Below are 25,898 nucleotides of genomic sequence, written 5' to 3' on the forward strand. Positions count from 1 at the left end.
GCCGCTCTCCACCCGAGCCTGACCCCACCTGCCCTTCCTTAAAATACGCGGGGGGGCGAAGCCCCGGGTGGGAGCAGCCCCTGCGCAGGTTGCGGGGGGGCACCAGCCCCAGCCCCCCCGAGGGGCCAGGAGACACCGGGGGGCTCGGTGGCGAAGTTTGCACCGCGGCCCCCCGACACGCGTCCAAGGGGGGGGGGCCCGATCCTGACCGCGGCGCTCTGCCGGCACTGGTGTGGCCCCCCCCGGCACGTGGCAGCCCCCCGACACCGGCACCTGGCGCAGGGGGTGGCACTGGGTGGCGGGGGAGCAGCTCCGCATCGCCCGCTCTGCTCCACGTGTGTGCACACGCGTGTGCCGAACGCGCGTGCCTGCCCACCGGCCACGCACAGGCAGCTGCGCCGCATGCGCGCACACGCAATGCGTGCACATGCAACGCGTGCACACGCAACGCGTGCACGCATGCGTAGGTGTCACGCGTGCAGACAGGCTCGCGCAAGCAAGGCCGCGCGCGTACACGCGGGCGCGCGCGCCAGATGTGCGCAGAGGTGCCGGCCGCGCTCCCGTGCGCGAACACGCGGGCGGAGGCGTGCGACGGCATCGCGCTCCTCTGCGCGAGCGAGCGGGCGTTCACGCGCAGGTGTCGCGCTCACGCGCGAACGGCCACCGACACGCGTGTGCGGGGATCACACGCGGCCCCCCCCGCCTTTACAAAGCAGCGGCCCTGAGCGCCCCGACCCCCCCAGGCGACGGGGACCCTCGCCCCCCTCCCCGCGCCCCGGCCCCCCGCACGGCGCAAACACCCCCGTGCCCAGCGGAAAGCCAATTATGGAAGATAATTAAAGCAAACGGCGTTTCCCCTTCCCGCCCACCCCGCCATCCCCTTCCACGCCGGAGCAGGTGACGGAGAAGCGACGCGGGCTGGAAAAATGGCTTTAAATGGAACGGGGCCCCGAAGGAAGCAGCCAGGGCGGGGAAGGGCGAGCAGCGCCGGCCACGTTATCTTGGTGTCACGTACGGGATCGAAGCCTTCCCGGGCAAGCGATCGCCTTTTCCCGCTTCGTTTCCCCCGCAACGAGGGTGTTTCAGCAATTCGAGGCGTCTCTGCAGTGCATCGCCCCAGATTTTACCAGGGCTGGCCCAAGGAAGGCCTCGAATCACCTTTCTTTTGGGAGAAAAAAGATGAAATCCTTAGCTAAGAGCACGCACTCATTAACGTCCCTTCCCTGGCCGGGCGATGTGGGCTCGCTGCGGCAGCGGGGCGATGCTCCGGGGTGCGGGGAGGGGATGGGAAGCAATTTTTTTTTCCCCCTTGAGTTGCATCCAGGGCTGGGAAGGAAAAAAAAAACCCCGCTCCTCTCCTCCAGCAGCAGCACAATATGGTAGGTGAGCGTGTTTGGCTAATCAAGATAAATATTGTATGCATGGCAGGAGCGTGGCAGGCCCTGCTAACGAGGAGAGGGAAGGAGCCGGGTGCTGGGATGCTCCAGATCCGCATTGCCATGGTTACCCGGGCCAGCAGCCGCATCCCTCTCTCCAAAGCTCCCCTCCGAGGGGTGCGGGGGGATGCGCCCAGGCCCGCCAGAACTTGCCCAGGGCTCCCGCAACGTCCCGCGGAAACCAGGGAAAGGCAGGCAAAATTCAGGTTTAGCAATGCTTTCTTTTTTTTCCTTGGGGTATTTTCAAGGATTTTCCAAACCAGAGCAAAAATATCTCTTTTTTTTTTTTTTTTTCGGGGAGGGGGGTTATTACAGGAGACAATGGATTCCGCCCTGGATAATTGCCTCCAGCCTTTCCCTGGGAGAATATGCCCACGCTTGGGCATGAAAGAGAAAAGAGGGGATGGAGGTGTCTGCCCCTGCCACGGCTGGGAGCGACTTTCCTCCCGTCACTCCCGCCCTCGTGCGCATCTTTCCCTGTGCCTTTCCCCCCTCCAGCCCCCCGGGATGCAGCGACGGGGGAATCCACCACCCTGGGAGCTGCCAAGCGAGGATCCAAAGGGATTTAGTGGGGAGCGGGGGAAAAAATCGGGGTTGGAGTGGGGAGAAGGTGGATAAAGCTCCGGCCTGGAGGGTGGGTGATGAACGGCGGCGCGGGGGGAGGGAAACGGGCTTTAAAACATCTGCTGCCAGGGCTATAAAGCAGTTGGATTTACAGCTTGGCGCTGCCAGACGCCCGCGTGGAGCCTTTTCAAGGAATCCCCCGCTTTACAATGGGGGAAGACAGGCAGCACCCGCGCGTGCCGGAGCGAGCGGCGGACACGGCCCCGGAGCCGGCGGCATGGCCGCGGGGTCACGCACACGGGCACCCCCGGGGTGCAGGAGGGCGGCCGGGCACGCGCGGGTGCGTCGCCATCACGCCGATGGCGGGTGCCCCTCCGGGGGTGCTGGGGGAAGAGCTGGGGTGGCACCCCACGGCTGGGTGCGGATGGGGGCACCCCATGGCTGGGTGCAGACGGGGGGCACCCCACAGCTGGGTGCCGACGGGGGCACCCCATGGCTGGGTGTGGATGGGGGCACCCCATGGCTGGGTGCAGACAGGGGGGCACCCCACAGCTGGGTGCCGACGGGGGCACCCCATGGCTGGGCGGCATCCAGGGGGGCACCCAACAGCTGGGTGCCGACGGGGGCACCCCACAGCTGGGTGCAGATGGAGGCACCCCACAGCTGGGTGCCGACGGGGGCATCCCACAGCTGGGCGGCAACTAGGGGGGCACCACACAGCTGGGTGCCAACGGGGGCACCCCACAGCTGGGCAGCAACCAGGGGGGCACCCCACAGCTGGGTGCTGGCGGTGGCACCCCGCTCCTGGCACCCCCGTCGAGGTGACACCCCGTATCCGAGCAGCACCCCAAGGTGGCACCCCACATCTGGACAGCACCCTGGGGTGACACCCCACACCTGGACCCCCCACCGTGGCACCCCGCTTCTGGACAGCATCTTAGGAACACGTCACATCTGGACACTCTCAGTGACCCCCCACATCTGGGCGGCCAAGCGGGCCAGCACCACACATCTGGGCACCCTCAAACAGCTGCATCCCAAATCTGAGCACCCTCAAAGAGCAGCACCCACACCGGGACGCGCTCCCACCGCGGCGCCCCACACCTGGGCATTGCCCCACATCTGGGCACCCTCCCCTCGCAGTACGCCACATCTGGGCACCCTCCCCTCACAGCACCCCACACCTGGGCACCCTCCCCTCGCAGCACCCCACATCTGGGCATGCCAGCACGCCGGCGCGCCGCCCCCCACGCGTGTGCCCAGCCCCACGGCACGGCCGGGGCTCCCCCTGCCCCTGACCTTTGCGGGGACCCTGCCCCTCTTATCTGCCCAGATTAGGAGGAAGAAAAAACCCAAAACTTTCCTGCCGGGAAGGTGCCCTCCAGCAGCGGGGGTGTTTAGATTACAGCTCCGGGAGAGCCCAAAACCCCTAAAAAAAATAAAGGGGGGGAGGAGTGGTCTTTTAGGGCTCTGCCCTGACTTATTTATCGCCCCCAAACCCGTCTGACCCCTAAATTTGCAGAGGCGATGTCAGAAGCCCCCTCCCTTCCCACAGCTCTGCAATTCTCCCCCTACTTATTTCCCTCCTGCCTTTCTTTCCCCATTTAAAACCTCTTCGGATCGTTTTTTTAAGGTAGGGAGGAGTTTTTACCGGAATTTTTTTGGTGAAAAAAAAATACGAAGCGGAAAAAAAATCGGTAATATACTCACAAATTTTCCAAGGGGGGGAAATGTGCTAGGAATGAACTGAATATTTGCCTTTTCCTCCCCTGCAGCCGTGCGGGGCAGCTGGACGCAGGGTCCGAGGATGGAAGAGAAAAGTTTTTTCCCGTGTATATTGGCGGGTATCGCGACAGACGCACACATGCACGGGCGCACAACCGTATTTATAGCTGCACAAATTACACAACTGCATGTCTAATTAGGTCTCTGCGCAATTACATCTCCGCAAATGCTGGTGCCCATTAGCGCTAAATGCCCCGCGTATTATTGCTAATAAATATTTCTAATAATTAAAGATGCTCCTGAAGTGCTGAAGCGATTTTTTTTAACCCCAACAGGGAAAATATCGAAGGTTTCCCCCCACCCAGGCGTTAAACCTTATTATTATTATTATTATTATTATTATTATTATTATTATTATTATTATTATTATTATTATTATTATTATTATTATTATTATTGTCAGGAGCAAACTTGCCCAGCGCAGCCAAGGCAGAGGCCCGTCCTGGGTATTTTTTCCCCCCCTAATCCAGACGGGGTTAAATAAATCCCCTCCAGCCCCAGCTTAGCACCCCCCGAAGCTGAGTTTGCCAACAGCAAGGTGGAGAGGAAAATTAGAAGAGGTGGAGGGGGGCAAAAGGGGGAGGGGGCCTAGCCCTCTCCGGGAGGGGTCATAAACCCAGTTCCCAGCTAAAATTAAAATTCACCCCGAGCCCGGGGAAGGAGCCCCTTTCCCCCTCTGAAATCAGCTTTTTTTTTTGGGGGGGGGGCGGGTCGAGGATTTTTTTTTAAAGCGGCTGCGGCTGTGTTTGATTTGCCCCCTCCCCAGCCACGCCACGGGCTGCACCATAAAATAAAATAATACCAAAATATAATAAAAAATAGAGCAGAAATGAAAAGCGAGGGATACGATTCCGCAGCTCGCCCCGCTCCTGCCCCCGCATTTTGGGGGCCACTCCATCGGCGGAACCTGCGGCCCCCCCCCCCGGCCCCCCCCCTCCCCAAAAAAGCCCCTTTTGTCCCGCTGCCCAAAGCTGGGGTCATGACCCGGCTAATGCAGAGCCGACCTGGACGTAAACACTTTATGGGCTCTTCTTTAAATATTTAGAGGCACTTCAAGGAACCTGGGATGGGGCCGGGAGGATCCCGGGGTGGGGGGGGGGGGGGCGGGGGGGGGCTGCGGTTTGGGTTTTTTATCTTGCATCTTCCTTTGCCAAAGGACCCTCCTCCTCCTCCTCCACAAGCGCAGCCGGGCGTGGGAACAAGGGTGAGAGGGGGGTAAGATAGGGGTAAAATAAAATAGGGGTAAAGTAAAGTAGGGGCAAAATAAAATAGGGGTATAATAAAATAGGGGCAAAATAAAATAGGGGTAAAGTAAAATAGGGGTAAAATAAGATAGGGGTAAAATAAAATAGGGGTAAAGTAAAATAGGGGTAAAGTAAAATAGGGGTAAAATAAAATAAGGGTAAAGTAAAATAGGGGTAAAATAAGATAGGGGTAAAATAAAATAGGGGTAAAGTAAAATAGGGGTAAAGTAAAATAGGGGTAAAATAAAATAGGGGTAAAGTGAAATAGGGGCAAAATAAAATAGGGGTAAAATAAGATAGGGGTAAAATAAGATAGGGGTAAAATACAATAGGGGTAAAATAAAATAGGGGTAAAGTAAAATAGGGGTAAAATAAGATAGGGGTAAAATAAAATAGGGGTAAAGTAAAATAGGGGTAAAGTAAAATAGGGGTAAAATAAAATAGGGGTAAAGTAAAATAGGGGTAAAGTGAAATAGGGGCAAAATAAAATAGGGGTAAAATTGGGACGGTGCCGGGGGATTTGACGCCGGGGGTGCCGGGGGGCGCAGGAGGAGCAGCGGCCAAGGGGGAGCTGGGGGGGGGTCGCCCCGCGCGGGCCCCCGCGTGTCGGGGGTACCTGGGCGCTGCGCAAGGACACGCGTGGGTGTGTGTCCCCCCCCCGGGCACCTCCGGCTGCAGCCCTCCGCCTCGTGCGCCTCTAATTGTCCCTATAAAAAGGGGGGATAATTATAAATGATAACGATGAACGCGTGTCCCCGCCTGCCCCCCCCCCCCCCCCCGGCTCAGCGCTCCCTATAGATAAATCCATATGCGCTGGGGGGGCGCGTGGCTGGGCACGGCCCAAAGCGCGCCGCAGAAAGGCGCTTTTTGGTTCAAAGTGCCCACTCGGGGAAGGAAAAAAAATGGGTATTTGGGGAATTTGCCTGCGGACGAGCCGGCACCTCCGCCTTTCCCCCCAGTTTTATTTCCAGGGAGCGGAGGGGGGGGCAGTTGGGAGCAGGCGGGTTTAATGTGCGGGTTTATTCATTAAATATAAATAAATAAAAATAATAATAATAATAATAATAAAAAAAGCTCCTCCAATTCCCGGATCGCCAACCACTTTCAGCTTGTTTAAGTTTCTGATTGCATGATCAGGGAATTAATTGGGAATAAATGGAGAGCGCAGGGGGGGGACGGAGCTGGCCGGGGGGGTGAGGCTGGGGTCGCAGCAGCGTCTTGGCGAGGGGAGCGGGATTTGGGGGGGTCCCCCGGCCATAAATTGCCTCTCGTCCCCCCCCCCCCCCACGTGCTGAACCCCGGTGTTTTGGGCTGGCGGGGGGGCTGTGCCCCCGCCCGCTTGCCGGGGGCCGCTCCCTGCCTTGCGGGGTCTCGCCCAGGCTGGGGGGGGGGGGGGGGATTTTGCTCCTTTCTGCCCTAAATTCCCCCAGAATAAGGCGGGGAGGGGGCAGCCAGAGCCCCCCCAGGGCTGGGGCTGGCTTTGAGTGGCAGCTGTCAGAAGAGGCAGCCGGACCCGCAGCTGGACGGTGGAAATAAATGCAAAAAAAAATAATAAAACCAGATGAAGTTTGGAGAAATCCTTTGCCCAAAACCTCCTGACATCCCCGCCGGGAGAAATAACAGTTTATTCCCAAGCAGAATTATTTTTTCTGGCTGCTCCTGAGCGGGAGGAGCCCCATCCTCTTCCTCAGCGGAAGGGCGAGGGATCAAAAAGTGTCATCGGGGCAGGAAACTCCTCGGAAAGAAGGCAAAAACAGGAGAAAAATATAAACCCCCAACATTTCTTTGGAGGATACAGCTAAATATTCCTTCTGAGGCAGGCAGCGGTCCCATCTCTCCCCTCTGCTGCATCCCAGCTTATCCATTACACGGCTCGGGAAATTATGCGATACATATGTTGGATTAGAGAGCAAGGAAAAATGTTAATTAAGACATGGGAGGAAAAAGTTAATCATTTACAAAGCAGTATTTAATTCCCTCCGCAGAAAGGGATGATTTATTTATTTACCTATTATTTATTTTGCTCACTCCAGAAGCCTGGAGCCTGTCCCATGCACGCCTATCTTTCGGGGCGGGGGGGAATCCCCCCAAAACACCACCCAGACGCCTTTTTCCCCCCGGGAAAAAAACAAAAAAAAAAACAAAAAAAAAGAAATAAAAGAAAAGAATCCCGTTGCACTGAAGCAAACACCCAAACAAGGAAAAAGGTGATATCTGAAAATTGCTACCAGCATCCCCACGGCGGCTGCTGGCTGTTTGGAAAGGAAATCCGAGTCTTTCACTAAAAAAAAAAAAAAAAAATCCCAAAATGTTTAGCTTGGTACCTTGCCCATCAAAATTAATCACAGCGACAGATTAGGAAGTACATAAAACTATATCTCTGGATAATGATATACGAGAGCACAATAAATAAAAGTTGCACGTTGGAGGTGCTGTCAGGTCTGGGGCGAACCAGTAACTCACTCGTTTAACCCCGGGTGCGTGTTTTGGCTTTTAATTCCAATTAACGCCGGAGAGGAACGTTTCCAACCTACGAGGGGTTGAAGGAAATTGCTGGAAGGACCCGCGGTGCCGTGTTAACTGCGAGCTAAAGCCCCGCTCAACAGGAGAGCCCTGGGGCAACACACACACACACACAAAAAAAAAAAAAAAAAAAAAAGGAGATAATGTATTTGCACTGCATGAAAAATAGAATAAAAAAGTTCTCGTAAAACTGAAGCTGCCGAGGACCCTCGTGCGCCTGCAGTTATCTCCCCAAAGCACCTCTGGAGCTGTTATTTTCCTTTTTTCCCCCTTTCTAACAGGCAATACAGGAAGCTAATTTGCTCAGCCTGCTGATGTAAATTGAAGAGGGGTTACCATCCCTCGCAGGCTCTGGATACAAAGACTTCCTCACGCTTTTTTTTTTTTTCTTTTTTTTGCTTTTTTATTGCCAGTTAAACCCTTCGTAAAACGACTTTGCAGCCCTCTTAAAACGCGAGTCCTTAGCGAAGCTAGTTAAAAGGAGAGGGGGGAATAACATAAAATAAAGACCGAGCTGCTAAAGGAACCGGTGGAAAACTTATCAGGGAACTTCAAAACAAATTGGACTCCAAGAACATAAAAGGGGGGGGAAGGAAAAAAAAAAAAAAAAAAAAAAAAAGAAAAAAAAGCCCTGGCCTCAGATGTTAATTTGAGCCTCCAGAAACACGTTGTTGCTGGGAGTTTTATAGCCCAATAATCAAAGTAAAGCGAATTCTCCCAGCGCCGGCCAGGCAGCGCCCGGGGGCTCCGGGTGCCAGGGTCGCCCCGGGACCTGCAGCCCGCGGGCGAGCGAGCCCCCACGCCCGGGGCCGGCATTGCTCCCCCCAGACCCGCCCGGCCCTCTGTCCGCCTGTCGCCTGTCCGCCTGTCCGCCTGTCCCGCAGCTCCTTGCGCCTGGAGACCCCCGGGGTTATTTTGCATCGCTGCCCGCAGCCAAATCCCCGCCCGCCCCCCCCGCGCATCACCGCTCCCCGGCCCGTTGCGCCCTGATTTTCAGCCCCGCACCGCCCAAACTTTCAGGGGCTCCTTTTTCCTCTGCTTGGACTTAATTTTTTTTTTTTTTTAATATTTTGATTGCTTGGACTTAAATTTTTTTTTTAATATTTTGATTGCTTGGACTTAATTTATTTTTTTTAATATTTTGATTTTTTAAATTTTTTTAAAATTATATTAATTTTTTTTTTTTTTTGTCCTGAAAAGGGGTTTACTTACGTGGCTGGGAGCGCTCCTGGACCAGCCGGGAGGGAGAGCATCTCTGGAGGAAAAGAAGGGAGAGAAGTTTGGCCGCCACTTCACCCTTCTCTCCCCTTTTCTCCCGGGTGATTTTGGCGTGGAAACAATGCCATAACACGCACCGCATCTGCCCCAGCTCCCCCCCCCCGCCCCCCCGGACACCCCATTACTATGGTAAAACCTACAAAGCCTCGAAACAGCGATGGTGCCTCTAAATCTGTGTCCGCAGACACAGAAGGCACAACGCTGCGAGAGGCAGCGGGTCAGGAGGGCTCCGGGGTCAGCTTGCTCGCCTCCAATGGAGCCGCTGGGATAGAAAAGTTGGCCTTTCCATGAACCCGCTTTTCCCGTTTACCCGAACTTCAATAAAGTTTTCTTTCAGCCTCGCTACATGGAGGCGTCAAGAGGCTAAAAAGGGACCTGGCTTCGGGCTGTTTGCAGCAGGAACAGCCATTTTTCCCCTTTTTTTTCCCCTTTTTTTTCCCTTTTCCCCTCTTTTTCCCCCCTTTTTTCCTTTTTTTCTCTTTACTTTATTTTTTCCTTTCCCCCCTTTTGTTCTTTTTTCCTTTTCCCCCCTTTATTTCCCTCTCCTCCCTTTTTTTTTTTTTTCCCCTTTTCCTTTTTTCCCTCCCCTCTACCCCCTTTCTTCCCCGGGCTACGTGGTGCATCTACGCTCTCCCTCGGTCGCCCCAGTCGTGTCACGGCCAAGGCTGAGGGCTACGGACCCCCCTGAGGGCAGGAGCCCGCCCCTGGTCCATGCCCCTGGCACCCAAGGGACCCACCGCCCCCGGCTGCCACCCCCAGCACCCCCCTCCACGGGATACCCCCGGCCTTGGGGGGGGAGAGGGGGGCACAGCACCCCCCAGCAACTAAAAAAACCCAGCCCACAACTCCAAACTCAAACACCCTCCCCAAAAAAAAAGAGGGCGAAGCCCAACCTGGAGCGATGCTCCTTCCTCCCCACCCTCCTCCTCCTCCTGGCCCCAGCGCAGCCTGCGGCCGTGCAGACGCCCAGCTCTGCCCCCCACCCCCGAGGAGATTTGGGGTGCTGCCCTGCCTCGACTTTGGGGCACTGGGGTGCTCTGGGGGAGCACCCACTCCCCAGGACCTGGGGCTGCGCTTTCCCCACAGATTTCCTCCTTTTTCCTCCTTTTTCCTCCTTTTTCCTGCATTGAGCCTCCTTTTCTCCCCTCCCTGGTGCCTTTTCCCCCCTATTTTTCCCCTTTCTTGCCTGCATGAAAGGATATTGAAAACATGCAAGCCCCCACACGATAGGCCGAGCCTTGGGCGCTGTTTACTGGTCGCCTTTTTATTTTATTTTATTTTACTTTCTTTTTCTAGGGCTGGCCTTTATCTGGCTTCCCCGCCTCAGCTGCGCGGGCTGGGATCCTCCTTGAAGAAAGCCAAAATCCCAACTGGCTCCCAACACCTTTCCCTGCGCTGGGGAGGAAGCGTTTAAAGAGGAGTAATGGTTACGTGGCCTGTCGTGGCGTTTTGTCTTTCCAGCCTCGTCCTTATATTAATATCACTAAAGCAGGTTGGGAAAGAAAAGGGGGGAAAAAAAAAAAAAAAAGCTGATGAGCTTTACATAGAAACTCCGCAGGATAAATGATCACCTTCTCCCTCTCCAGACCCGCGTCCCCAGCTACCACAAAGGGGGTTGAGACCGTGATTTGTTTAATGGCAGCTTAAATCGATGTTGGAGAGAGAAGGAAAAAATATAAATAAAGAGCGTAAAAGCTAACTGGAGCTGCTTGCACAGCCTGCTCTCCCGCAAGCAGGGTCCCGGGGCTGGGGCCGCTGGCAGCAGGCCCCCAGCCCCCGCCACCGCCGCCTCGAAGCTGCAAACTTCCCAAAGCCCAGGCCTAAAAATAAAAAGGGGGGGTGGTCCGCGCCAGCCCCCCCCGCGCCCCCTTCCCTGCCCTGCCAGGGAAGCCCAGGTGCCCCGCACCAGGGGGGGGGGGACGCCCAGGCTGCTCCCGAAAATCCCCCCGCTGCTGCCAAGCCGCAGGCTGCCTCGCAGGCCGGCGGCCATGGATTGCAGTTCTTCGCACTCTTGCCACCATTATTCTCATTATTGTTATTGTTATTATTATTATTATTTAACAACCTTTTCATTGCCCTGGCAAAATTCAATCCGCCCTCTTGGCTCGAGCGAGTCAACACGAGCGCGCCACGACAGCACGAGGAAATAGCAACAACAATAATAATAATAAATTAAAAAAAGAAAAAGCCCACGAGAAGAAGTTCAAAGCAGGGAGAGGAGCTAAACCCAGACAATTTTCTGCGGGATGGAAAGCAAATAAAGAGGCATGACTGGAAGCTAACCCCAATGCACAGCACTTGTCTGAAACCCCAGATTTCTCTCCTTTTTCCCCCATATTTACAGGTTGGGAGGGTCTGAGATTTAAAGTCACCGGCCACGCCGTGATGTCATAAAAATCTGGAGTTGAGAGTTATCTTTAGGTTTGCTTAAACTTAACTTAAGCAGTACCTGGTGCACATGGGATCCATTGCACATCGTCCCAGCATCATATTATTATTATTATTATTATTATTATTATTATTATTATTATTATTATTATTAATTTGGGGGCGGGTTTGCGGGGAGATGTGGGGATAAAATAAGTCACCAGACATAAAAGTAAAACTAATTCACACTGACTGGTTTATTGAACACTGGGACTTTCACATACACACTAAAACTCTTTATTGCAAGTTTACAATGATCATGTAAAATCAGTCCAAAAACACAAATAACCACGACAAAACCCCCTAGCTACTGACTTTTTAAAACCTTCTTCTGCTTTGATTCTTTAAATATGCCACTCTTTCTCTCTCTCCCTCTCTCCCTCTCCCCTTTTTCTTCTCAGTTTCTCAGCACAGACCCCTCCACCCTTGCGTGCTGTTTCGTAGCTGCTTTTTGTTTGCCTTCTCTCTCTCTCTCAACCGTGATTTTTTTAGCTTTTTTGCCACATTGCTACAAAAGAACTTCACAGCCTCTTCGCTCGTTGTGCATTTGGAATGCGGAGGGGGCAAAAATATACCTACATTCGCCTTTTTGTTTGTCTGTCTGGCTTTTTTCTGTCAATATTATCACCATTTCTTCATTAAATTCGCCCAACAGAACATTTACCTCATTTACCTCTTCCTCCCCCCACCCTGCCCGCCCTCCCTCCCCATCCCCCAGCTTTAAAAAATAAATAAACCCCTGAAATGGCGTTTTTAAAAAAAAAAAAAACAAAAAAAACCAAAAACCAACCCTGCAGGTAACAGACACCTGGCCTCATGCTATCTGACATGCATCTAAAGCCCGTGGTCTTGCGGGAGACCCGTTGGTTTGTTTTTTTTTTTTTAATACGCACAGGAAAAATAATAATAATAATTATTATTATTATAATAATAAAAGAAAAACTACGGGGGGAAGGGGAGGATGGGGGGAAAGAACCAAAATATATATATATATATATATTAGATTCTATAAATAATCCAGAGTCATTTGTGTGCGGGTCTGGGGTGTTTATAACCTGGTGATATCCTCCGTGCGCGGGTCCTGCGCGGCCGCGGAGGGCAGCTCCTCGCCCGCGGCCGTGCTCGCCGGGGCGGCGGGGGCGGCGGGGGCGCCGGCAGCCGCTGCCGCCCGCACTTTGGTGTTGGGCAGCCTGTGGTCTTTTTTCCATTTCATCCTCCTGTTCTGAAACCAGATTTTGATCTGCCGCTCGGAGAGGCAAAGCGAGTGGGCGATCTCGATGCGCCGCCGCCGGGTCAGGTACCTGTTATAGTGAAACTCCTTCTCCAGCTCCAAAACCTGCTGCCTGGTGTAGGCTGTCCTGGACCTCTTGGGCTCGCCTCCATTGTAATTGGGATTCACTGGAAAGGAGGGGAAGGAAAACAAAAAAAAACAAAAAAAAAAAAAACAAAAAAAAAAAAAAGAAAGGAAAGGAGAAAAAAAAACAACAAAACAAAAACACAAAAAAAAAACACACAAGGAAAATCAGCGTGGATGGAGAGAGGGTCGGGAGAGGCGACTGGAGGAGCCGGGGGGGGGGGGAAGTAATAGGCTAAATAGGTAATAAAGAACTTTGGGCAGCTCAAGAGTTTCTATTCTAATAGGAAGGGGTTTCCCTGGCTCAAAAGACTGAATTATTTATGCACCCCTTACAAAGCTTTCGGAGTTTCACACATACATAACAGAACGAGCCACATGGCTAAGGCTGCCCACAGTAGCTCGGCTATAAAATTTATGGTGGGTGTAATTACCCATTCGGAGTCGTAAATCCAGTTCAATTGTGCTAACCCAAAGACTCTCATGGAAGGGAAGGAAATAAAAAAAAAGAGAGAGAGAGAGAGAGGCGAGAGGGAGCGAGCATGGTGTGAAAATAAGAGAGCGGAGAGACAGAAGAGGAAAATAAAAGTTGCATACCAGTACTGACGTGGATTTTTTTCATCCAGGGATAGACTATGGGCTGTTTGGAAGCTGTGCTGTTGGGATGGTCGGGGTTTGGCTGGTTGCAGGCTGGAGGGGCTGGGGAAGGAGTGGTGGAGGAGGAGGACAGAGCAGCCTGCTCGCAGAGCTGCTGCGCTTTCTCTGAGAGGTGTTGGCCTCCTGGAGTTTGCCCGTGTCCCCTTTGGAGCGCGGCCGGGTTGCCGGGAGCCGGGAGCCCCCCGCAGCTGAACGGGCGGTCGGGGAAGGAGGGTCGTGGCACGGGGTACAGCTCCGGGTGGTGCTGGTAGCTGGACTCCCGCGCCCGGCTATAATATTCCGGACTGTGGTCGGGGATGTAATTATTTTGCGAATATTCCTCGCATGGAGGAAATTTCGGATCGATGTAGTTAGAGTCCATCAAATAAGAGCTCATGATCATTAATTTCTGGAGTGGAAAATAATTTTTCTCGCTTTGTCGTTTTTCTGCTCCATAAAGCCCTCCTACTAGCTGGCGACCCCGTAAAGTTACTTTCACCATGTGACATCCCCGGCCAATCACGCCCGCCAGCCCAGTCCCCGGATAAGGAACCAAAAGCTCCTGCAAAATGCACCCAAATTGGGGGGGGGGGCCGTGGGAGTGGGAGTGGGTGCGCGGGGAGAGCCGGGGAGCTGCGCGGCGGGGCGAGGTGCCGGGTCCTGGGGGTCCCGTGTGCCCCTCCCCCCCGGCTGCTGGAGGAGGGGGGCACACAAAATGGGGGACCCCCGCTTTGGGGAGGGGGGGTGCGGGGGGTGGGGAGGGAGTGTGGGGGGCGGCCGGGCATCCCCCCGCCATCCGAGCTGGGAACAATGAGCCCCCCCCCCCCCCCCCGCGCCCACCCTTGGTGTGGGTGGGAGTGAGCGTGCCCCCCGGGCTGCGCTGACCCTTCCGACCCCCCCAACCTCTGCCCGCAGCAGCCCCCATCTCCACCCCCCCTCCCAAGGCTGGGGGGGGGGGCAGGGCAGCTTGGGGACACCGCCGGGGGGTGCCCCCCCGCCCCGCAGCCCCCCAGCCCAGAGGGGAGAGGGTTAAACACCGCCAGCACCTTTATTTGGGGGGGGGGGGGCCGTTACCTGGCGGGCAGGGGCGGGCTCCGCGGGTGACCCAGCCCTCAGCCACAGGCAGGGGGGCTTTGCCCCCCCCCCCCGCAGCCAGCGCGAGGCTGGGGCTGCCCCCCCCCCAGGCAGCGGGGACCCCCCCTTTGCTCCCCAAACTGCCCCCGCCTTGCACAGCCCCGGCCTTGCGGAGCAGAGCGGGGGGTTGGGGGTGGGGGTTTAATTTTTTTTTGGGGGGGGGGTGAGAGGCAGCACCCTCTGCTTTTTCCTGGGCCCAGGGGGCTGCGCGTCCACGCGTGTGCAGCGCCCAGGCGCCTGGCCCCCGCCGCAGGCATCGCCCCCCCCTCGGGCAGGCTCTGCTCCCTGCGGATGTATAGACAGACATATAGACACAGCTAGAGACACAGACACAGACACAAAATTTGGGGGCAAAGCTGGGGGGATGCGTTAAAAATGGCTCCCACCGCCCCGGCGCAGGTCGGGGAGCTGCGAATGCGTGGCAATATTTTGGGAGGGTGGTCGCTCCCTCGATTAAATCTTTTTTTTTTTTTTTTTTTTTCTTTAAATCTCCATCTCGCCCTAAAGAGAGGGGCAGAGGAGGGAGGTGGGGTATTCCCTCCTTGTGCTTGATAACAATTATAGTTGAAAATCATAGCTTGCAGGGCATTGCCATATTTTACTTGATAACAATAAAAGTGACACATAAAGTTAACTGTTTATGTTTTATTTATTAGACTAAATGTGCCAGCGGTGTCGAAGGCTTTTGGCTGGTTGTTACAGCTTTTTATGGGGTTGTAAAACGCCATAAATCAGTCACTGCGAAATGGTCGGGGCTCTTTGTGCTCTTGGCTGAGAGTTGCGTTTGCGGTGGCTGCTGTTTCTTCTGGAGATGAAAAGTAATAATGGGATTTTATTTTGATTATTATCACCCCCACACACACACCCCAATCATCGCCGTGATTCTGCTTTTTGCCTTTTATTTATTTATTTATTTGTTTATTTATTATTATTTATCATTAACAAGCCCTGGCAAACAGCAAACGCCGCTTTCGCGCTTTGAATAAACTACCTTCGGAAAATGACATCAGCGGGGTTTGAGGATTTAATTAGCAGCGCTGCAATTAAAGGAAAGCAGAACTTTCCAAGGCTCTGGCATCGCCCATATATTCCCCTAGAGACGAATTTGTGACTGGGAGACGCTCACACAAATTCGAGTCTACAGGGTACATATAGGCGACGGGGAGGGCTGGGGGGCAAGGGGGGGGCTGAGCCCCCTCGGGCACCGGCTCCGCATCCATGTGGGCACCGGGACACGGGCCGAGGCGTTTCCCCCCTTGATTTGGCATTTGGGGGGGGGATACTGGCGGCTGCTTTACGGGGCTTCACTAATTGCTGGCCCCGCGCGCCGGCGGAGCCTGCTCCTTCCTAAAGTTGTAAATCCCGGAATTCCATCTAGAAACGCCTATATCTGTACCTACGTAAGGTAAAATCCTTGCTCTTCCCAGAAAGGTTTCGGGGATGGGGAGCGAAGGCGGGGTGGGAGCTGCGAGGTTGGGGGGGAAAAAGACATGAATAGAAATGTATTCCGGAACCCAAAACATTGATTTAAATATATCCAATAAATTCCTCTTCTCCAGCTATACTTCATTCTGCCCAAACACCTCAGACTCATGCAGGGCTTTGACATTTATAGTTCAGACTGATGCAACAACTTTATTCCAAGGCTGAGGGAATATTGAATAAAGATGGAGAGTTAATAAAGTAATTTTTACCTACGCACATTCTTTCCCCCCCCTCTCTGAATATATGGTTTTCAATAAGCACCAGCAGAATAAATAAATATCCACAGGTAGTTCTCTTAAGGCTGTCTGTGCTGGATGTTCAAAAAACAACCAAAAAAAGAAAAAAAAAAAAAAAAAAAAAAAAGGAAAATAAACCACGCAACTAACCGGCAGCAATCAAAGCATTAAAAAATTCAAGGCGTGAAGGTCACAAACTGGGCGGCTCTGGACTCTCTCGCTTTCTCAGGGGGAAACGCAACTTTATCTGCACCCTCTGCATCCCCCACCCCCGACGCCCACCCGAACTCATCCATTTTTGAGGACTCGCTTCTCCATCCCCTCTTCCTCATCTCCCTACGTCCCCTCTGTGTCTTTGGGGGGGGGGGCTGCCCTCGGATTTCTTACAAGTGCACCAAAAAAAAAAAAAAAAAGAGTGAACGGTCCCCCCTATTTCTTACAAATGCACCCCAAAAAATCCTATTTTCCCCTTTTTGTTGCTTGTGGATTAATTTCCTCCCCCCGCCCCCCCCCTTCGCTTTTTAACCGGAGTTTAGTGCTCTGCCTCTTGCTGAAGTGTTTGGATTTTTTATTTATTTAATCCCCCCTCTCCTTTTTTTTTTTGTTTTTTTTTTTTCTCTGTAAAATAAGTCTGCAGGGACGTGTGAAGAATAGTTGTACAAGAATCTGGCTCTTTTGTCTATAAAGCAGCCCTCCCACCGCTCTCCATCCCTCGTCCCCCCACCAGCACAGCCGTGGCGAGAAACACTTTGGGAGGGACAAAACCCAGAGAAACGCAGCACCTCGGCAGAGGAAAAAGAAAAAAAAAAAAAAAAAGGAAAAAAAAATTCTAAAATCTCATTTTTGGCTTTATTTCCTTTTCCTGCCTAGGATGAGGGCTGCGAAATACAGGAAATACAGATCTGGTTGCCATCGCGGGGACATTTTTAAGTACAAAGCGCCTTTTTGACAGTACTGAAGAAAAATCAGTGTGCATTGTCTCTCCGGATTCATTGTGCTGGCGATTACCATACTGACCGTTTGGTAACCTGTACCTCAGCCCATTAGCAATCTGTGCTTTCCAGAAAAAAATGAAGTACCTATCTACTGGGGGTTTGTTATCCCGTGTTTAATAATAATAGGAAAAGCGGGGGAAAAGCTCGCGGTGGATGAACTCTGCCTCCCTGAGATGCGGGAGGTGGGGAGCGGTGCCGGAGTGGAGTTGTTCTCTTCCGAGCTTGTTTCGAGGTGATTATCGCACGATTAGTGGCAGCAGAACTAAACCCGCGTATATATATTTTTTTTAATTACTTTTTCTTTAATAGTTGGGTTCTCTCTGCCACAGTCAATGGCACGTAATCAATTAAATTTTATTTTTTTTCCTGCCGACCTGAAAGCAGTGAGTGCAAAGAAGACCTTTTCTTTTTGTCCCTGCCTAATGCAAATACGCGAGGTCTAATTTATGCAAAGAAATATGCAAATGTTTAATTGATTTTTTCCTTAAATCTGTTGTCAGTAAAAGTAATGAATCGGCCTAAAACGATTTTAATAAGCAAAGCCTGTCACCCAAAGTCCTAGCCTTCACATTTTTCTTTTGAGCCTCTTTCGCCTCAAAGAAACTAATAATGTAAATATTTATCCCTTCATTTTAACGTATTAAAGATGAATCCCTCTTGTTTGCTGAAGAACTAAAAAAAAAGAAAAAAAAAATATGCAAACCAGTTTCTCCATCTCTCCCTCGTCTCCCCCTCCCCTTCTCACCCCACCCAGGAATTCAATTTTCTTCAAATCTCGTTGAAAGTGGCTTTTTAAAAAGTGGGCGCATTTTAATATTGGTTAGACAGCGTGACCTGAATTTCACCTCAACTGTTTGACTTGATCCAATAGGTCACTGCCAAGGAGTTATTGATGGGGGAACTCCATTGAAATTTCTCTCCTCACAAATGGCCTTTAGATCTTCTAGCGAGTTCAATAACTAGTTATAATGTAGAAGGGGAAAAATGAAGCCCAGAGGCAAACTAATTTGATGTTTCATTTTTATGCTGGAGAAATTGTTGGTTTTTGTTCCTCTCACCTCCCGCTCTGCCCCTCTCTGCTTCCCCAAAAGACGGGGGGCGGGGGGGTGGAAAAAATAAAAATAATCCGGTTTGGGCGAAGCCCCCTCTGAGCCGAGTTTTGCCTGTGCTAGAAATATCTGCTATCTTATTTATAATTTAATTGCACTGGCCCCTCAGCCCGGGAACTCCGCGGGACTCGGCGGAGCGGGGAGCCCAGCAAGAGTAAAACTTGCTGCTTGGTAGGAAACGCACTTTTTTTAGTCTTTTAAAAATTTTGTTCTTTTTTCCTGTTTTTTTTTTCTTTTTTTCTTTTTCTTTTCTCTTTTTTCTTTTTTTTTCCCTTTTCTTTTTCTTTTTCTTTTCTCTTTTTTCTTTTTTTCCCTTTCCTTTTCTTTTTTCCCTCTTTTTTCTTTTTTTTCCCTTTCCTTTTCTTTTTTTTCTCTTTTTTCTTCCCCCCCCCCCTTTCCTTTTTTTTCCCTCTTTTCCCCCTTTTTTTGGAAAGGTTTTGTTTCAGATGAGCCAAAGGCGCCAGTGGCGGGGTTACGCCTCCCTCCTCCCCCAGCGCTGCGGTGCAGCAGGACGGGGCAGAGCCCGCGCCGTGCCCCAGCCCCGCTCCCCCGCACGCCGAGCGCTGCGGGGCCGCTCCGAGCCGCAGCCGGGCGCAGCCCCCGCGCTCCTTTTATTCCCCGGGTTTTTATTTGTGCGCCGGGTCCCCCCCCGGTTCATGTGACCACATCTGGGCTCTCCCCTGGTTTGTTGGGCTTGGGGAGGGTTTTCTCCCTTTCTCCCCTTTGCCTCCTTCAGATCCCTTTTTTTTTTTTTTTTTAGGCTTAAAATCTTTATTTGGCTCGTGGGGAGGGCTCAGTGGAGGGGGGCGAGAGCCAGAGGAGGACTCAGCTGGAGGATGCTTTTAAGCGAGACGCATCCAGGAGCTAAGATTTCTCCTTGACTTTTCGTAGACAAAGACGACTTATACTGACCCAGCGGATAATTGCTGAACCCTGGGTTAAGTTGAAAAGAAAACATTGGGCTTGTATTGGGGAAAGGGCGTGTTTGGGGGGCGGGGGGGGGCAGTGAAAGTCGCAGGAGAAAGTGTCCAGGGGCTGCAGGAGCCCATTAGCAGCTCCATGGCTCCTACTGCACGGGGTGGAAACATCTGCAAGCTTGGGGCCGAGCCCTCTGGCTGGAGAGCGCTTCTGCCCGGGTCGTACTTACTGCTCTCAGCCCGCGGAACTCTTCCTCCGGGATGACAATATTAATAATTAACACACACACCCCCCCCCCCGCAGCCTGCTCCCCCGGACCCCTGGGGTTGCAAATCCACTTCTGGTCTCCATGAGCCTGAGTCCTTCCTGATGGCGTGGGCCGGGGAGAAAGGGGGAGAAAAAAAGTTTTTGTGTAGGGACAGAGGATAAAAATTAAGGGTTTTTTTTTTTTTTCCCCAGAAAGTTAACCCAGCGCCAGCTGGGGGGTTATACCGGGGAATTTTGGGTGGGTGGGCCCTGGCCCGCTGGTGCTGCAATGGAGACGTGGCAGAGATGGCTCAGCCTGCAGGGATGCGGAGCCTCTGGCCTGGCACCAAAACGGGGTGCAAGGGGGTAAAAGGAGCGAGCGCTCCCCCTCTTCGGTGCGTTTTGAGCCCCCCCGAGCGAAGACGAAGCCCGGTTTTTACCAGGCTGCGCGCATCCCTTTTCAACACCTTTTGCAATTAAAAAGCAGCCCCGGGGGTGCTGCCTCCGGGGACGCGAGCCAGCAATTTTTAAGCAAAAAGCAGCTAAAAAAAAGCATGCGGAGAACCCTCTTCGCCCCCCCCCTCGGTGTTCCAATGGCCGCGTTGCTCTGAGCGAACGCATCCCTCAGACACCCGGCCCCGCCGATGCACCTCGGCGGCTGCTGAAGGCTCGGAAAAATGCCCCGCTGCTGCTAAAAACCTCGGGTGTCCCTTCCTCTGGACGCAGGTCGATGAAAAGTGGGGTGAGGAGGGATGGAGAGGCGGGGGACACGCGTGGGGAGCCAGCCGGGGGGGCGGCGGGGGGTCCTGACCGCGCAGCCCCCCGTGGAGGGCAGATCCCCAGCACCGCAGCCAGCGGCAGATGTGGAAGCGACGGGATGAAGGGCAGGATGATTTAAAGCCCCGGTTTTATCGCCTTTCGGGGCCGGGTTTCAAACTCTCTGGATGTGTAAACACGCTCTTCAAACCCGACGCGACCCAGATGCGCGCAGCTCCGCGCCCATGTGCGCAGCGCCAGCCCCGACAGCTCGCAGCGAGCCGGGGAAAGGGGGCTTTTCCCGGGGGGAATTCTGCTCCCCCGGGGGTGAGGGATGGGGAGCGATGTCCCCTCCGCACCCGCAGCCTGCAGCCCGGCGAACCGCTTCGCCGAGCCATCACATGTATTTAAATCTTAATAATAATTGCGATAATAATAATAATAATAATAATAACGCGCCGGGAAGGCGGCGCGGACACCCTGGAGCCCGGGGGACCCTTGTTAGGGTGGGAAAGACGGGATTTAACGCTAGAAAAGGCGCTCCCCGCTCCCTTTAATGTTTATTTATTTTTTTTCACTAGGGTACTTTCAGTTTAATCTTTCGCAGTGCAATAAACTATTATCTTAGTTAATCCCCAAGGCGAATCCATCAAAACCTTTTAATAAAATGTTTCGTGGCTTTCCGCGGAGGCCTCCAGCAACAGGGGCTGAGGAAGGGCGAGCCCTGGGGGGTGTTTTTGGGGGGGTGGGGTGGTGGTCCCTAAAATTTCTTGCTAGTAAAATGGGGGGAGAGGGTCCCCCCCCTCGGTGGGGCCATTAGGATTCCGGCGGCATGGGGAGCTGCAGGAGCCATCACTCACGGCCCCGGGAGCAAAGGGAGCCGGGCTGGAACAAGAGGAGCCGCGGGGATGATCTAGAGGAGCAGGCCGCCAGCATCAATCCCGACCTGATAAGAAACCGGCTGCTTCCCTGGAAAAAAAGGGGGGGGAAAAAAAAAAAAAAAAAAAAAAGCGGGAAAAAAATCACGGCCCGCTTGCCTGGACCATAGAGGGTTTGGGGGGAAAAATCGCCTTTTCCCAACGCTAAAGGTGCCCCTGGTCCTTTAGGTTTGCTGGGAAAACTGGGAAAGGTGAGCTGATTTGGGGGGGGGGTAAAAAAGGGAAAAGAAGGGGAAAGCAGCCCTTCGCCCAGAGGACACGGTGAGGGTCGCTGCAAGGACCAGCCTGCGAGGGGCCGTGCACGCCGCAGCTCCCCAAAATCTTCTTTTAAGCCCCAGATCTGACTCGAAGCATCGCGTCTGGGGCTTCCGTGAAGAACCGGGCGCTGGCGCAGCGCGCTGAAAGCCTCCGTAAAATATAGGTTTGTTCATACTCCACTTCCCCCCTTACACATGGCCCAGCCGCTCCAGCCCCAGCCTATTTTTTAAAGCTTTCTATTTCGCCACGATATTACAGAGAATTAATTTCGACAAGAGACAGGTACCGAAGAGGAGCAGACACAGATGTAAAGTGTCAGCTTGAGTCTGCAGGTAAATATTTCCCCTTTTTCCAACATGCAAAGGGCTTCATTCGGCCTCGGAAAGGAGAGGAAGGAAAATAGCAGGCGAGGGGGATTTTTGTTTGCGCAGGACACGCGCAAGCCCACGCACTCAAGTGGCATTTTTCCCCCCAAATAATCCCACCCGTGTGCTCCAGAGGGAGAAGAACCCCCCCCAAGGAGGAAAGGGAGACGGGGGGATGTTCAGCACCCACCCCCACGGCAGAGAAACCCCCCTTTGCTCCCCAAAAATCCCTCTCGGCACCCGGGGGGTTGAATGCACCGGGGTGGCTCTTTTTTTTTTTGGGGGGGGGTGTTGCTGAGATCCCAAATTTTGGGGGCATTTTGGCGAAGCGCTCTGTTCTGCTGGCTCCCAGCGAAGGGTGCGGAGCAGAGAAGCGGAGGGGGTGGCACCGGGGGGGACACAGCAGCTCCCTCGTTATTAATTACAGAAACTCATCAGGCTCAGCCTGCAACCCCCTCCCGTGGGCTCTAAGGGGGACGGGCCCCCTCCCCACGAAGGAGAGGAGCGCTTGGGCTTTGCAGAGGCTGTGCCCCCCCGCCTGTGCCCCCCCCCAAAGCTGTGTCCCCCCCAGGGCCCCTGCCGAGGACGAACCTGCTGGAGGGTCGGGGGAGGGGGAAAGGCCTCAAAAATGAACCCAGGAATGGGCGAATGGGGAGAAACAGGGGCGGAAAAATCCCCCAGGTGCGGGGTTTTGCCCAGGGGGGCTTTCGGGGGGGGGCTTCCAGTGGAGTGCCTTCGGTTTGGGGTGGAAAAGTAGAGTTTGGGGGGGTGAGGCGGGGGGCGGAGGGTAAGAGGGAGAAGAGAGAAAGAAAGACGAGGTGTGCAGAGAGAGAGAATGAGGGAGAAATATGGAAAGAAAAAGATGGAGAGAAAAAGAGAGAGGTGGGGGGAGAGAGGGGAAGAAAGGAGGAGAGAAAGAAAGAAGGAGAGAAGGAAGGAAGGAAGGAGGAAGGAGGAAGGAAGGAAGAAAATAGGAAGAAACCAGGAATAGAGGCAGAAAAGAGGCAGAAGAGGAAGAAAAGAGGAAGAAAGGCGGAAGAAATGAGATCAGGGATTAAGGCGCATTCGCCAACCCCCCCAGCCGGGCAGAAGAGCCCCCCACTGTGGTTTGCCGGGTTTGGGGGGCTGGCGGGCCGGGGGGTCCTGCAGACACCCCCCGCTGCCCCCCGACACCCCCCGCTGCCCCCCGACACCCCCCGCTGCCCCCCCGGGGGGGTGGGGGGGTGGCGGAGGGAGCTGGTGTCGCGACAACAAAATGTACCAACAAATTTTAAATGAGCGTGGCATACTGCTGCCCGCCTCCACGCCGTATTCCTTTATTTTTCCCTAAACCTGCAGGAGGGGAAGTTGGAGTTTTTCGAGCGGGGCGAGCAGCCGCTCCTCTCCCCCCGACTCCAGCAAAGTCTCAAACCCTGCCCGGGACGCGAATAAATAGCAGAGGTCAACAGTAGCCGCGCTCCCTTCCGCGGTGATTATTTTACTGCCGGGAGGGAATCAGAGGAATCTGCTAAGTGCCAAGAAAACATTTAAATATAACCGTGTCTGTTTACATAAGCGTGCGTGTCCGCGCACACGGGCGCAGCCCCAGCTCCCAGCCACCTATGGACCGCATATATATCATGAAATCACACAGCCGGGGAGTCACGGAATCGCGACATCGCACACCCGTCCCGACACGGGCACAGCGCACCCGAGACGCAGCTCGAGCGGGAAGAAAAAGAGGAATAAATTGTACATAGGCGGAAATAAAGGTGGGGTTTCTTTCACGGCTGGCCAAACCGCGCTGCTGTCACCCTTCCCCCGTCCGGGGGAGAAAAAAAGTTGGGATAAAAGGTAGCGAGGATGTGGCCGGAGCGAAAGTAACGGGAGGGTGTTTATTTTCTTTCGTCTCTTCCTTCCTAAAAGCAGGGAAAGTGGATGGGGAGGATGGATATTCCCGGTCCCTGCTGGGAAAAGGGGTCGTGTCTGCCAGGCGAGAGAAAAATCGCAAATAACCCCCCCCCCCCCCAAAAAAAAAAAAAAAAAAAAAGGAGAGGAAAAAACATAAATCGGTAACTCGGGATTCAACTCTTGACCGGGAAAACCCAGATCAAAACATCATTTGATAGAAACGCGCTTTGAGGAGCGGATAATAAATCAATAAAATCAATCCATCAATAGGATCTGCAGGGACAGGCGGGCTCCGCAGCCCGGCTGCCGGGCGCGGGCAGCGGGAGGGGGGAGATGCCGGCCAGAAACTCTCCCCCACCTCGGGGAGAAGGGAAAAACCCAGCAAAGCCCAGGCGATGGGCTGGAAACACCGGGCTGCCGCTATTCCAGCCGGATTTCCTCCGTCCTCTCCTCAGCCCTCCAACGACCCCTTTTTTTTTTTCCAGCACTGAGCTGGATGCGAGGCAATTATATTCCCCAGAGTCATTCCCCGGACTTTATTTTTTTTCTTTCTCCTGTCCAATTATGCAGAAAATTATTTTGCTTCTTACTCTAAAGGCGGATTTCTTAGGAACACCGTGGGGTTTAAATCCCGTAATCCCCACAACAGATGACTGGGAGCTCTCCCGGTCCGATATGCAAACGCGAGCAGCACCCAAACTCCAATTAAATGACATTTAAGAGAAAACTCCAAATATCCGCAAGAAATGTCTCCAGCCCGGCATCTATTTTTAATGACCCCCCCATCCATCACCGAGAGGAAGAGGTGGGGAATGAGAGGGCGCAGGGGAAAGACAGAGCCGAGTTTCACGTCGGACGCAAAAAACTTCCTTCTTTCCCCCCAAATGTGGGGAACCCCCGTGTTTCTGCCACAGCCAGCCTCGACACGCGTGGGAGAGCATCCCCTTCTACCCCCGAAAAGCTCTGGTGGTCCCTGGTGACGCTGGGGGTGCCGCTCCCCCCAAATCCCCTCTGTCCTTCGGATGCTTCCAGCTTTTGAGCGACTTCGTGTTATCCCAGAATCACATTTTTTTTAAGAGAGCCTCGCAAGGACTTTTCGTGGGGTTTGGGGTGATGGGGAGGGTCAGGGGCTCCAGGGTCCCCCCAAGCCCTGCCTGTTCCCCGCTCCCCAGGCTTGGAGCTGCCCGATTTTTTGGCACAGGGTTTTTTTCCCTAGCACCTTTCCCCGCTATTAACGACGGCTCGATTCAGGGAATAACTCCGGTTTTTAGCATTTTCCCCTTTTCCAAGCCCGCAGCACCCAGCCAGGCTGGGGCAGGACCGGCACCGCCCCGGGGGCGGGGGGGGGGGACACGCTGGGACCCCAGAGCCCCCCCGGAGAGCCCCGAGCTGAGGACAGTGGCCTTGCACCCCCCCCCCGCCGTGGGGACACCTCGCTGCTCGGGGAAGGGTGTGGGTGTGTAAAGAAAATATTGATTGTTCCTGAGGCTGGTTTTTGATAAATCCTTGGAGGTGGCATGCTCAGGGCACACCCGCCCCAGCGATGGAGCCCTATAGAACCCTGTAGAGCCCTATGGATCCCCATAGAGCCCTATAGATCCCCATAGAGCCCTATAGAGCCCTATAGATACCCACAGAGCCCTATAGATCCCCATAGAGCCCTATAGAGCCCCACAGATCCCCATAGAGCCCTATAGAGCCCCATAGAGCCCTACAGAGCCCCATAGAGACCTATAGAGCCCTTTAGATCCCCATAGAGCCCTATAGATCCCCATAGAGCCCCACAGAGCCCTATAGATACCCACAGATCCCCATAGAGACCTACAGAGCCCTATAGATCCCCATAGAGCCCTATAGAGCCCCATAGATCCCCATAGATCCCCATAGAGCCCTACAGAGCCCTATAGAGCCCCATTGCTGCACAGGGCTGAGGTAGATGGATGTGCCCGGCCCGGGGCGGGGGGAATCCCCCTTCCCAGTGGGACTGGGGGGAAAATTGATCTCCATCCTCGTGATGGGGACCAAAACCCGGCCCCCCAAAACATGCCTCCGCGTTGGTTTGTGCAGCCCTGGCCCTGGTGTCAAAAAGCAGGGTGCCAAAAGGGGACAGCGAGGGCTGGGGGGGGCCACAAGGCCTCTGCAGAAGAGCAGCCCCCCCAGAATCGCCGAAACCCACCCTCTGAGCTCGCCAAGACCCTCTGGGACAGCGGGCTGCTCCCCCCAGGAGCGCTCAGCCCCCACAGGACACCCCCAAATGAGGGTCCCCGAGTAAGGCACATGGAGAGGGGGCTTAAAATCCCCCCCTCCGGGTGCCCCCAAAG

At 53.9% G+C, this 25,898-nt stretch overlaps 1 protein-coding gene across 1 annotated transcript; it reads right to left on the reverse strand.

The window, feature by feature from the left end:
• Positions 1-12,305: 12,305 nt before the first annotated feature.
• HOXC4 (homeobox C4) lies at positions 12,306-13,650 on the reverse strand. The gene is made up of 2 exons (XM_075725029.1): positions 13,209-13,650; positions 12,306-12,655 (listed from the first exon to the last, which is right to left on the reverse strand). Exons 1-2 carry the CDS (start codon positions 13,648-13,650, stop codon positions 12,306-12,308), a joined length of 792 nt encoding a protein of 263 aa, XP_075581144.1.
• Positions 13,651-25,898: the final 12,248 nt, after the last annotated feature.

Source organism: Pelecanus crispus, chromosome 26 (genome assembly GCF_030463565.1).
Source record: "Pelecanus crispus isolate bPelCri1 chromosome 26, bPelCri1.pri, whole genome shotgun sequence".
Lineage (NCBI taxonomy): Eukaryota > Metazoa > Chordata > Aves > Pelecaniformes > Pelecanidae > Pelecanus > Pelecanus crispus.